The sequence below is a fragment of the Anguilla anguilla genome, chromosome 17 (genome assembly GCF_013347855.1).
Source record: "Anguilla anguilla isolate fAngAng1 chromosome 17, fAngAng1.pri, whole genome shotgun sequence".
Lineage (NCBI taxonomy): Eukaryota > Metazoa > Chordata > Actinopteri > Anguilliformes > Anguillidae > Anguilla > Anguilla anguilla.
Genome location: NC_049217.1, coordinates 30,816,046 through 30,830,134, shown reverse-complemented (window position 1 = coordinate 30,830,134; position 14,089 = coordinate 30,816,046). Strand labels below are relative to the sequence as shown.

The window sequence follows — 14,089 nt, the reverse complement described above, 5'->3', positions numbered from 1 at the left end:
CCGACGCCGTTCCTGCAGCCCTCAGCACCACGGCTCACAGCCCCCCCCCCCCCCCCCCCCGAGTGAGAGCCGCGGGGCACAAGGTCGTCCCGTTAGCCCTGCCTGGGACGAGGGGCCCCGCCCCCCCTCCACGCCCCGCCCGCCCCCCGTCCCCTTCTGCGTTTCTGATAGAACAGGACGTCCTGCTGTCGAACCCGCGCCGGCACGACCGGCTCAGCGCACACATCAGCGCCGGAGCGCGAGAACGAGGACCTGCCCCACGAACAGGGGCGCTGCTGGCACCCGGCCAAAAACAGCACCCGCCATGAGGCCAGCGAGGGGGGGGGGAGGGAGAGAGAGAGAGGGAGAAAGAGAGGGAGAGAGAGGGGGGGGGGGGGAGGAGGAGGGGGAGGGAGGGGGAGGGAGAGAGAGAGAGAGAGGGAGGGGGAGAGAGAGGGAGGGGGAGGAGGAGGGGGAGGGAGGGGGAGGGAGAGGGAGGGGGAGGAGGAGGGGGAGGGAGGGGGAGGGAGAGAGAGAGAGAGAGGGAGGGGGAGAGAGAGGGAGGGGGGGGGGGGGGGGAGGGAGGGAGAGGGAGGGGGAGGAGGAGGGGGAGCGATGGAGCGAGAGGAGGAAAGAGAGCGGGCAAAAGAGCAAAGAAGCGTTGCTGCGACATGAAGGACGAGCCGCAGGCCGCCAGAACAGGCCCCGCCCAGAACAGACTCCGCCCAGAACAGGCCCCGCCCAGAACAGGCCCCGCCCAGAACAGGCCCCGCCCGCCCCACCACCAGCCAAACGCGCCGTCTGAGCCAACAAAAGCCGCTTTGATTGGACCCTTTGTCTCCGAGTAACCCCTCCATGCAAACTCCTGCTCGGCCAATCAAAGGGCTCGCTTTGTTTTTCCTTTTTTTTTTCTCTCCGGAACTGAAAAAGCAGGGCAGCACGGAATCCATCCCTCCCTTCCACTCTTCTCTTCTGCCTCCTGCTCTTTTTTTAATCCCTCTTTCAAGGCGGGGGCCCCAGATCTCCCTCAGAGCGGGAAAGATCGAGCGGAGGAAGGAGAGCCTGATGAGGTCACCGGGAGGGGGGGGGGGGGGCAGCCAGTGAAAAGGGCACACGTGGTCTCCCATATTGACTCAGAATGGGGGGAGGGGGTGGAAGGGGCACACTGATCATCCACACAACAGTGGCACGTAAGAAGGCGGAGCCAGCGCTGTGTTCACACCGACAGAGTAAGGGAGTGGGTGTGGCTTGTGGCTGAGTCGGGGTGGGGCCTGTGGCTGTGTAGTGGGCAGGGCTTATGGGGCATGTAGGGGGCGGGGCCAGTGGCTGAGTAGGGGACAGGGCCAGTGGCTGAGTCGGGGGCGGGGCCAGTGGCTGGGTAGGGGGCGGGGCTTATGGGGCATGTTGGGGGCGGGGCCTGTGGCTGAGTAGGGGGCGGGGCTTATGGGGCATGTTGGGGGCGGCCTGTGGCTGAGTAGGGGGCGGGGCCTGTGGCTGTGTAGGGGGCGGGGCCTGTGGCTGAGTAGGGGGCGGGGCCTGTGGCTGTGTAGGGGGCGGGGCCAGTGGCTGAGTAGGGGGCGGGGCCAGTGGCTGAGTAGGGGGCGGGCCTGTGGCTGAGTAGGGGGCGGGGCTTATGGGGCATGTTGGGGGCGGGGCCTGTGGCTGTGTAGGGGGCGGGGCCTGTGGCTGAGTCGGGGGCGGGAGCTAACCTGTGTGCGGGGTCCCAGGGCAGGTTTGTGAGGCGGCGGCGCTGGGCGTGCGGGGGGGAGACAGCGCCCTCGTCTGGCCGCTCCCGGGCAGAGGCTGACCCCTCTTCAGCAGCTGCTTGTGCTCGTGCTGGCGGAAGCGCGGGGGCACCTCTCGGGGCGGGTAGCGGGGGCTGGCGACTGGCGGCTGCTGCTGCTGCTGCTGGGCACCGCCGGGGGCACGCTTGCCATTGCCACTGCTGCAGACAGGGGGCGCTGGTGGGCTCACGCTGGGGTTAGAAGGGGAGAGAGGGCTGGGCTTGGCAGAGTCTGGCACTGTGGAGACACACAGGAACACATGCATGAACAAAACATCACACACACGCACGCGCACACATGCACGCACACACAGACACACACGTACGCACGCACACACAGACACACACGTACGCACACACACACACACACACACACACAGACACGTTTCACTCTCACACGCCTTATGCTCACACACAGACACCTTCTCTTTTTCTGCAAAGCACAATGCAGAGTTGGGTTTTCAAACAGGGTCATAAAAAGTTGTGTATATGGCTTTGCAACCCCTAATTAGCATCACGCTTTGGGGAGGTGCTGAGCATCTACAGACAGATCAGAGCATCTACAGACAGATCTGAGCATCTACAGACAGATCTGAGCTTTCACAATTTCTGGAAAAAGACTGAGGAATGATCAGAGCTGAGATTAAGAGGCAACTCTACACTGGAAAACACTGCAGTTTATGTCTGGACTTTCCATAGTAACAAGCTTCATAAACCACTCCAGTGTGTGTGTATGTCTGAGTGTGTGTGTGTGCGTGTGCATCGATACATTCATCATGGAGCGCTCATGTAAAATGAATTAGCTCCTGATTAGACTGCGATTCGTGGAAGAGCACAGTGAAGTGCTGATGTAATTAATTGGATATGGAAGTGCAGATTAATCCGGTGTGATTTTACAGTGTCCCAGCGCTGGAGTAATGGGCTCATCTTTTATGACACCATGTAAATAAATGCAAATACAGGGACCTGGAGCAAAGCCTCCTGGGAGAACCCAGGCCTGAAAGCATCCGGCTTCCTCCCACAGTCCAGAGACATGCAGGTAGACTAATTATGGGGAGGGGGGGGTGAACAGGGTGTTGCTGTAAATGAGCGTGCGTGCTTAGTCAACCTACCCCGTATAAATATAAATAAATATTTATTAATATATTAATAAATAAATGTCACTTTCACCCTGACTGACTGAGCGGTCCCTTAGATCATGGTGATCTCATAAGACCGGTTCCCCCCACGGTAGTTCTGTATTCATCTCGTGAGTTCACCCTGCCCCCGCCCCCTAAGGCTTCTGGGGGATTTTAAGGTCGGGATGCTCCGTGAAGCGTATCGCCACTGTTTCACGGAATCACCCAGAACGCAGGACCGCTTCACTTCTTAAACGGCATGAGGTTTAACAATTAACACACTGCGCACAGGCCTAAGTCAGTTACCATTAGCAACTGACACTCACGAGCACTGCATGAACCACACCCAGAACTCACGGCTGAATAACTCACCCCAGTATCAGCCGCAGGTGCGCCACAGGTCATCACAGCCCCTTTACTGCAGGTGAGTAATGCAGCCCCTCCCCTCTGCCCTAATACGCTCACTCCCTTTGAAGAGCAGGTGTTCTGGAGTGATTTTTCACTTATCCTACGTCGGTGTTCCAGAACTCCATTGTTGTCAGTCACCAGCAGCGATTGTGACATCAGCAGCATTAGAATGTTCAGTGGAGAGCACAGAGGCTGGAGCTGGACAGGGCCCCGTCAGCAGATGCTCTAATGAGATTTACATCCATCTGTCTGTCCGTCACAAGACACAAATCCCACCCCCCATCTGTCCCTGAGAACCACCAACAAACCTGCCCAGTCCCCGTCCCAGGGAAACTCCAGCTCACTGACGGGACATTTTGGGCCCCAGAACAGGGCCTGCCCCATCCCCAAACTCTACAGGTCCTACTCCACCCCTCCTGCCCCTCCCTCAGCACACAAACAACACCCAGACCTCAATTTTGGCTCAAGCCAAACGAATACCCTTCACTGTTTACTGTTATAGAGGAAACTGGACCCAGCTCCTCACCTTGTGAGCCAGACACACGCATTGAAACGCTCATCCACCGACATGCAACACAAATAATCAGCCAAACTGCCACCGGTGACCCAGAGGCCGGCCCCGGGCTCTAAATGAGACGCGCGGGGCCTCCTCGTTCAACAGCCTGGTCCGGAGAGGATAAATCACTACCACCCAACAACGACATCACACCAACAATTACAGAGAGAACATCGTTACTGCATGTAATTATGCCATCGCAGTGCACTCACTGAATCAGCCCTCTCCAGGCGCTTGCCGTCACCGTGGAAAATCCACGCATCGTAACAGAATGATTTTACCGCCAACAGGACACAGGACCGACGAGCTCTCATACCGCCACACTTAGCCTGCTTAGCGCACGTAGCTCGCACGCGCTACACTGCAGGGCAGAAGTCTTACCTTTGGTTTTCTGTTCGCCAGCCTGCAAGAACAAGACGAGGGCAAACGTGTTAGAAGTTGAACGAGCACTTCAAAGTGAAGTTTCAAATCAGATTCTCTCTCAAATGGAATCTGATTTGGGCTGGAAAATGAACTGCTGATTGAATGCTTTCCCCCCTCAAAGCAGCTTTAGCTTAAATAATTTAACCAACGCAGCTTCCTCCCCTATCCCACAATGCCACTATAACCAACCATCTCCCTGTATGAAAAACTGGCCTCGAGCTGAGCTCCAAGGTTTCATTCTGAAGAGAGGTAGAGAGGAAAAAAGAAGAGGGAGAGACAGAAAGAGTGGGGAGAGGAAGAAAAAGAGAGAGATGGGGGAGGACAGAGATGGAGAAAGATAACAGACAACATTTCCTAAGCAGGAAAAAAACCTGAACTACAGAGCACTTGACCTTAGAGGCCCACACAGACCCAGCACTGCCTCTGACTGACAGGTTGTGGGAGGGTCTATTGGGGTGACTGACAGGTGGTGGGAGGGTCTATGGGGGTGACTGACAGGTGGTGGGAGGGTCTATTGGGGTGACTGACAGGTGGTGGGAGGGTCTATGGGGGTGACTGACAGGTGGTGGGAGGGTCTATGGGGGTGACTGACAGGTGGTGGGAGGGTCTATGGGGATGACTGACAGGTGAAAGGAGCATTAAGACACACCCACCTTTTTCTGAGCAGCTTCCTTCTTTTTCTTTTCTTCTTGCTTTTTCTTTTTCTTTTCTTCCATCAAATGGTTCTCTTCTCGTGACTCCCACTTCAGCTCCCGGCTGAAAGAGCAGAGAAAGGGAACGAGACATGAGCGTGAGTGTGTGTGAGCGTGAGACGTGTGTGTGAGTGTGTGTGAGCGTGAGACGTGAGCGCAAGTGTGTGTGTGAGTGTGTGACGTGAGCGCGACGAGAGAGCGACGGACCGCCTCCAGGGACAGAGCTGGAGTTTTATTTCTGCCCATTACATCACTGAAAGGTCAGAGGTCAAACGGGCCCAGTGAGGAGCAGCACATCTTGGGTTGGGCCCACAGACGGAGCTCTGTTCGCACCTTACAGCTAATCCCAATATCCCCCCCCCCCCCCCCCCCCCCTCCCCTCCCCTGGCATACGGCTCCGCCTGGCACTCCGCCATTCAGGCTCTCCGCCCTCTCCGCCCCCCCCCGCCCCCCCCCCCCCCCCCCGCCCTGCTGAAGCATATGTCTCTGTCTGGGTTGTTCCTCCATTGTCTGCATATCGAAGAATGTGTGCCAGGACGACAGCCATTTTGGCTCTGTCTCCACCTCAGCCCACAGACCAGCCCACAGAGGAGGAGGAGGAGGAGGAGGAGGAAGAGGACACGGAGATACCGCAAAGCAACCCGTATCGCCTTAAAAATATCCGGAACCAAATGTTTCTCCAGGCAGAGTTTCCCCATCGAGCGGCAGGAAGCGTGGCTATTAATAGACATGCTTTTCCACAGAGTGTTGAGCTCGGGCCGTGGATGGCAGGCAGGCTCTGCTCCACTCGTCTGCCAGCACTACAGCAGAGCATTTCTGCACAGCTACGCTGTCTTCAGCATGCAGACAACGGAGGAACAAGCCGGTTACAACAGCGCGGCCAAAATAGCTTCCCCGGTTTCAAACCGACATCTGAACTGACAGGGACAGCAGACTGGCTAACGGGCTCCCCGAGAACGAGGTCCATCAGCAGGCAAGCTGCAGCTTACTGCGGTACAGTTCCGATTCACAAACATGTCAACAGGCCCGATCGGTGTTCTACCTTCTTTAAAAATGACACGTTCGAATGAGACTGTGAGCTCAGACTCACGGAGGGGCGGGGGGCGGTAAATTGGAGAAGAACCCACTCAAAATTCTATTCATCACTGCCAAGAGAGCGTCGTAACCAGGAAATACGTAAAAAATTAAGAGTCGCAGTCAGATATGAAATATGGGAGCATTTTAATCTCTGACACGATCAGAGGGCTCTTTCACACAGAGGCCGCAGACGCGCCGCAACACTGGTCATTCAGACAGTTTAATCCACTCTGGAGAAAGGGAGCAGCAGCGCTTCATGAATCATCACAAGCGAGGTTCACATGAAAAATCCCAAACCTGAGCGGGTTTAAAATCAATGACTGAGCCGATGGAGTGTTGCCATTACAGCGTCCAGCATGCAGGACCCCAAACAGGCCTGCAGACAGAGCAGGAGCCAGGCACACTGCAGACAGAGCAGGAGCCAGGCACACTGCAGAGAGAGCAGGAGCCAGGCACACTGCAGACAGAGCAGGAGCCAGGCACACTGCAGACAGAGCAGGAGCCCAAACAGGCCTGCAGACAGAGCAGGAGCCAGGCACACTGCAGACAGCAGGAGCAAGGCACACTGCAGACAGCAGGAGCCAGGCACACTGCAGACAGAGCCAGGCACACTGCAGACAGCAGGAGCCAGGCACACTGCAGACAGAGCAGGAGCCAGGCACACTGCAGACAGAGCAGGAGCCAGGCACACTGCAGACAGAGCAGGAGCCAGGCACACTGCAGACAGAGCAGGAGCCAGGCACACTGCAGACAGAGCAGGGCACACTGCAGACAGAGCAGGGCACACTGCAGACAGAGCCAGGCACACTGCAGACAGAGCAGGGCACACTGCAGACAGAGCAGGAGCCAGGCACACTGCAGACAGAGCCAGGCACACTGCAGACAGAGCCAGGCACACTGCAGACAGAGCAGGGCACACTGCAGACAGAGCAGGAGCCAGGCACACTGCAGACAGAGCAGGGCACACTGCAGACAGCAGGAGCCAGGCACACTGCAGACAGCAGGAGCCAGGCACACTGCAGACAGAGCAGGAGCCAGGCACACTGCAGACAGAGCAGGAGCCAGGCACACTGCAGACAGAGCAGGAGCCAGGCACACTGCAGACAGAGCAGGAGCCAGGCACACTGCAGACAGAGCAGGAGCCAGGCACACTGCAGACAGAGCAGGAGCCAGGCACACTGCAGACAGAGCAGGAGCCAGGCACACTGCAGACAGAGCAGGAGCCAGGCACACTGCAGACAGAGCAGGAGCCAGGCACACTGCAGACAGAGCAGGAGCCAGGCACACTGCAGACAGAGCAGGAGCCAGGCACACTGCAGACAGCAGGAGCACACTGCAGACAGAGCAAGGCACAATGCAGACAGAGCAAGGCACAATGCAGACAGAGCAAGGCACACAGCAGACAGAGCAGGAGCCAGGCACACTGCAGACAGAGCAGGAGCCAGGCACACTGCAGACAGAGCCAGGCACACTGCAGACAGAGCCAGGCACACTGCAGACAGAGCAAGGCACACTGCAAACAGAGCAAGGCACACTGCAGACAGAGCAGGAGCCAGGCACACTGCAGAGAGAGCCAGGCACACTGCAGACAGAGCAGGAGCCAGGCACACTGCAGACAGAGCCAGGCACACTGCAGACAGAGCCAGGCACACTGCAGACAGAACAGGGCACACTGCAGACAGAGCAGGGCACACTGCAGACAGAGCCAGGCACACTGCAGACGCCTCCAATGTCACATTACAGTACATCTGTTTAGCAGACGCTTTTATCCAAAGCGACGTGCAATAAGTGCATACTGAAGGTCATTAGAATATCTACAAAACACGGGTCCGACAAGGTACAATACTCTCTTTACAACAGTTATTCATAGCCATGAGCACAGTAAGTCCAGCTCACATGGTAAGCATAGGCTAGGTCAGAGAGTAATGTTAAGTCAAACTAGGAGGCATGACATCACATGATGTAAACATAAGTATGCAACAGGTTTCACAGCAAACACAGAACACATGTAAAAAGAGATTAAATTTAATCACCTGTGATAAAATTAACATGGGCCAGGACAATGCATGATAAGCAATAAACCATGTCTCATTCATAAAACAGGCCACACAAAGCCCTCTGTACACTAGTAGACTTGGATTTCAAAGTTGACAGAAGGTTTAGCAATATAAGTACGAAAATAACATGACATAATGACGAGAATAGGCTATTCACCCAAACACTGCTCGCCACTTGCAAATCTGGCAAATCAAGACAAAGATTTTCTGTGATATTTGTGAGAGAAAAAAAAAAATTGGAGATTGAGTGTGTGTGAGTGCACAGGGGCATTTGGAGATTGAGTGTGTGTGAGTGCACAGGGGCAAAGCAGACTGCACAGCATCCTGTTAGGAAACCGATTCAGAACACAGCTGCTATTGGTGTCAGCCAATCAGGAAGCTCTATGGGGAGTGGGGGGGGGGGGGGGTCTGACAGGAAAGGGAAAACCCCCTCATTGTGAACTGAGTATCACAGCTCTCAGAACACACAAGCACAGTCTGACAGTCTAAGTCTCTCTCTCTCCCTCTCCCCCTCTCCCTCCCTCTACATGGTGGAATCTCACTCACGGAATGGTGGAAGAAAAGGGATCCAAAATAGATCCCGAAAAGCTATGTTCTTTTTATTTAGTAACAACTGCTTTAAACAGCTTTTTAATAAACCCAAGCCTTTTCACTGAACATCGACAAGCTTTGTGCGTTTTCTTTAAAAGAACAATTAAAAATCATAATTTCCCTTCTTCCACATATGACTTCACTCATTATCAAACGGTTAATGAGTCCATGACATCACTGGACATGAACGGACACAGCAGCCGTTTCAAACAGCAGTCTGACACCTCCAACATCCCATAATGCCTCACTGGGCGCAGATTACGCTCCCAAATGTTTCGGAGGAGAGATGAAAGGGCTGTGCTGGGGAACCGCACCTGTAACAGCAGCAATACCTGGGCCAAAACACCGCACACCTGCTCCAAAACACCGCACCCGCTCCTGGGACACGGTCCACGGTGCGTTTGTCAGGAGTCTGTCTGTGTCTGGACTACAGGACAGTGGGACTGATTTCACGCACACACTGACTGACCCGTAGGAGGCGCTATTGAGCAACGAGGCAGGGGATAGGGTGGAGATGGATACCCTCCCTGCGTGGGCGATGCTCTGACCAATGAGAGCATCATTCCAGGGATCTCCTGGCCGGTGAACACTGGACATTCAGGAAGTGATGAAGGGATTGGTCAGGATAGCGTTCGGCTGCTTATCCTGCAAAAAGCCTAAATGCGGCAGCGGGACGCGCCCCTCAGGAGCCCCCCAGGCACAGGGCTTTACAACGGTGCACCTCCGCTACAGGAGAGTCCTGGAGATGAATCAAATTGGCTATTATAATCTGCAAATAACGTTATATTTCTAAAAATTTAATTTTGGCTCTGAAAAATCACTGGCCGCCAAACCCCCCTCCCCCCCAAACCCCTCCCGCTCGCCGCAGTTTTTGCAGACGCAGCCATTTTGAAGCGATTACGAGGCCCGGAGGTGCAGACGCGGGAATGACAGGGGAAGCAGCCAATCAGCTTCAGCGATCGCAGAAACAGAACAGAAAGCGACAGACGGCCCGGCGGCCATTACCCAGCGGGGGCGGGGCTTCCAGCGCCGCCGCCGCCAACAGAGGCGCGAAAACACGGAGAGGACGGGTCAGGAGCACGGGGGGGGGGGGGGGGGGTAAAAAACACAAACACATAAATGGAGGCGCAGGCATGATTTGGCTGCCTCGGCACGATCGTAGGGAGAGTCGGGTCCAGGTGTCGTCTCAGACGGAGGGGGGTGGGGGCGGGAGGGGGAGGGGGGGGGGGGGGGGACCGAGGGCTGTGTGCAGAGGTTCTGGGCACCGGGCCAAAAATGCCAGAGCAGCAGGCCGAGTCCTCTGCCTAGCAACGGCACCGAAAAGGCGATTGGAGGCACGTGACAGGGCTGCTCCCGCCCCCCTTTCGCCCGTCCGGGAATCCGACGCTCTCGCGAAGACTTTCGCACTGGCCGACGCCCGTCGCCTGGAAACCGCCGGAGAACGAAAAAGGAAGAAGAACCGCGGGGGAAACCGTACGGACGAGCGGGCGGGAGAGCGAGCGAGCAGCCTTCCTCCAGGATTAGAAGATTTCACATTTCTCTATCTCTGAAACGGGATGAAAACGGCACCACACCGTCGTGTTGTTTACATTCCTGCTCCTTCCAATCACACTCAGTCCAGACAAAGGCGATCCAACTAAAATATCTGAGCCCTTCTCAGACTCGGCAAAAAAATTTCAGCTACGCTCACACAAAGCCTGTGACCTCCGACGAGGCAAACTAAGGTGATACTTAAGATTCTCTGCTGGCACTTACAAACATGGCCAAAAATAATCCCACTCAAGCTCAAACCCTCCTTTGCCCTTCAAGTTCTGAAGCCAAAACACTAGCTGTCATTAAATGTTTGGCCAGATTGCAACATGTTCCAGCTTCAAATAAAGGAAAAAAAAAAAAAGCTGTATTTTTAGGCTCAAATTATAGCCGTCCGTACGTTTAAATGTTTGTTTTCAAAGATTTTGAGGCACGTTATTTACACAACATGATCGGTCTGCAGCCAGGGGACCTAGCCTAAGCGCAGCTATTTTGACTGCTGATTTAATTACCGATTTAATATAATTACTGGCGCCGGGATACAAAATGTAAAAGTCCTGTGTTCAGAAACTGTGTTTTCTACACCCAACACAACACATCCCAGTGTGGTTAGCCTCCACAAGCACGTTCTCATGAAGCTGTGTGGAGCCTTACTGCAGCTTACAAACGTCCACCTGAAAAATGTACGGGGAACAAAACCCTCCCTGGGACAAGGGGGTGTCCCAAATGTTCCACTGCCCTGGGGGTGTCACACTCTTTCAGTCTGTTTATGAAATCCCCGGTGACTTTTACACTGAGGGAAAAAGTGTTGTTGTAAATAACCGTCACATGATAACGGGTGAAAAGATCTCGATTTTATCTCGTCTCCATCGAGCATCAGAGCAGGCCCAACAGCACACGGCAGAGCAGAGACAGAGCGCTCCTTTCTGACCCCCTCCCCCCACCCCCCACCCCCGCCCTCGCTCCGAAATTAAGAAAGATGTTCTTCTCTCCGGCAGGACGGCGTCCCAGGGAAGCGCACGGCGTCCCAGCAGCCCTGAGGAGACGTCTTGGCCCATTAAACCTCGCCAAACATTTACAGACAGCGGGCCACCGAAAGCAGAGGCTTCTGGGAGAAGCTAACGCGGCGGCGGCGAAATCACTCTTCCTGGGCAGACGCTGAAGAGCGGGCGAATGTTTAACGCGCCATGTGTCGTCTGCAAGCCGACGGCTTGTCACAACAAAACAGAACTGTTTATCCTCATCTTCCCCCCCCCCACAATTACAGCGCATTTCAGCTCACTTCTTGTGCAATTTGCATCGGAAAACCAAATACTGTCAAATGCGGTCATACCGTCAATAACACGGAAAATATTGTGAATCATGTGAAATGATATTTTGGCCATATTGCCCAGTCGTAGCCTTATGGTTCAATTTTGGAAAACACTTACTTCCAGGCTTAATACGAGGGGTATAAGCCCCCAGCAGGTTTTGAAAGGCTAGTTAATATCCAATCAAACTGTGACTTGAAACCACCTGAATGAAGCATTTGCTGAAAAAAAACGGAAACGCATCGTGAAGCAGTGAGATTCTCGAGTTGATTCCCCGCATCTTGGCTGTTTCTCCTCCACGCCTCCCTAGCCTCTGCTCCAGAGGGCGAGGCCTGCCCTGAAACTGACCCTGGATCAGCCTCACGTTCTGCACTGAGTAAAACCCTGTATCACAGAGCAGGCTTACAGAGTTAGCTGGATAAGTACGCTGAGTAAAACCCTGTATCACAGAGCAGGGTTACTGAGTTAGCTGGATAAGTACGCTGAGTAAAACCCTGTATCACAGAGCAGGATTACTGAGTTAGCTGGATAAGTGCACTGAGTAAAACCCTGTATCACAGAGCAGGGTTACTGAGTTAGCTGGATAACTGCACTGAGTAAAACCCTGTATCACAGAGCAGGATTACCGAGTTAGCTGGATAAGTATGCTGAGTAAAACCCTGTATCACAGAGCAGGATTACTGAGTTAGCTGGATAAGTATGCTGAGTAAAACCCTGTATCACAGAGCAGGTTTACAGAGTTAGCTGGATAACTGCGCAGAGTAAAAACCTGTATCACAGAGCAGGATTACTGAGTTAGCTGGATAGCTGCACTGAGTAAAACCCTGTATCACAGACCAGGATTACTGAGTTAGCTGGATAACTGCACAGAGTAAAACCAGGAACCCTCCCAAATCTGGAACATGGACCGAAGTTAAAAAAAGAGCTGCTCCGGGTTTTACTGGGCGCAGTCGCCCAACCCGAGGCGGTGACCCGGCTCTGTGATCCAGGCCCCCGGACGCTGGCATGCGCCGTTTCACAAACACTTTTTTGCAGCGACTCATTTTGCCACTCCGAAAGCCCCAGGGCCCAGACGCTCTGCATCGCTCAGCTCGAGCGGCTCTCTCTCCCCGACTCCTCCACACGCACGCGGCTTTGTTGCTGATTTCTGGCAGGTTTTGGGGGGGGGGGGGGGGTGTGTGTGGGGGGGAGGTCATTGAATCATATAACCTGTGGTCCTCCAGTCTCTTCTTTTGCTGATTTTCAGACGCGCAGAGGCCACACATTCAGAGGGAACCTTGGCTCACTTGTTTCTTTAAAAAAAAAATTTTTTTTTAAAACACAAATTGCCCTTCCATGAAAAGCTGAAGACTTTGACTGCATCCTTTCACAGCACTCAGGGCCACAGCCATAATGTGGACAAAGTAATATAATCAGCTGTTCAAATACCTGGAGTGCCTTACATTTTAAATCCAGGAACGGCATTTATGATCCAGTTAAACACCACCCACCCCCTCCCCCTTCTGGAAACAGAAAATGTGACACAGCAAAATAGATACAGCAACCTTAACACAGCCGATTTTAGTTTATTTTCATTTTCAGCTGAATTCCTAAAATTTAGGGTGAACAGTCGACCTTGTTCGATTCAAAGACAAAAACTTCATCCACCGATCCAAGGGACTTTCAATAAAAGTCTGAACTCACGAAACCAACCCCCCCCCCCCCCCCCCCCCCTTCACCCCTAAACAAACACCTCCAGCTCTCCTTTATGGACAATTTCACCGAGACTTTGCATTTCACATGCGGGGAACTGTGCAACCTGCAATTCCCCGTTCGCACTTCAAAATCAATACACCTCCCTGAACCAACCATGGCTTGCAGGTAACAAAAAAAAACACCCAGGCAGGTCAGGACGTCATTAACACCTGGGTGGTTTACCGTGCGAGCGAGGACGACCCCTTTCCTTGCGACACCTAGCTATGAGCGTTATCAGCGTCTGAATCCAATACGGTCACGTCTGAGAGGAGGCTGTCCGATGGCGTGCTAGCAATCGCAGCCTTAGGAGCGGCTGGCCTCAGCCGAATGGAATTCAGACCGCTGCTCGTTTTACCGCCACGGAATACACAACGCTTTCACGCGCTGTGTATTCCGTGTGATGACAGAGACACCCCCCCCCCCGACTCGCGCTGGAAGCGTGTCCGCACCAAACCCCGGCTAGCAACGGGACACGCTAACCAACCAGGAGACCGCTAGGCTTGACATTAATGCCGCCCTCCAGTGTTATCATGTTAGCATTCACCGCCACATCTCAATATACTTCACCGTCCCGCTGGTGTGTGTGTGTGGCTACGACGATATGGACCACCGTTATGACAGAAGTGAAATATAGGGACGTTCTAAAACACTTAACTAAAAAACTGATTAATGAGGCCTAATGTATGTAAACAATGAACTGGAACCACCAAAATTTGCGCAGACGTAGCTTAGCACGAGTATCAACAGTGTGCAATAGGATGAGGAAAGTATTTTAAGAAAAATTCCTTTTTATGCTCCTTAAGCAGCGTTTCCTGCTTAACGAGCGGCTTA

At 54.0% G+C, this 14,089-nt stretch overlaps 1 protein-coding gene across 1 annotated transcript in view; it reads right to left on the bottom strand.

Annotated features, from left to right (window-relative positions):
- The window catches only part of LOC118216960 (trinucleotide repeat-containing gene 6C protein-like), a 33,218-nt gene that overhangs the window by 15,782 nt on the left and 3,347 nt on the right, over positions 1 to 14,089 (bottom strand). The window contains 3 exon segments of the mRNA XM_035398636.1: positions 1,689 to 2,000; positions 4,226 to 4,247; positions 4,921 to 5,023. Coding sequence (XP_035254527.1) covers positions 1,689 to 2,000; positions 4,226 to 4,247; positions 4,921 to 4,983 — 397 coding nt within the window. The 5' untranslated portion in view covers positions 4,984 to 5,023.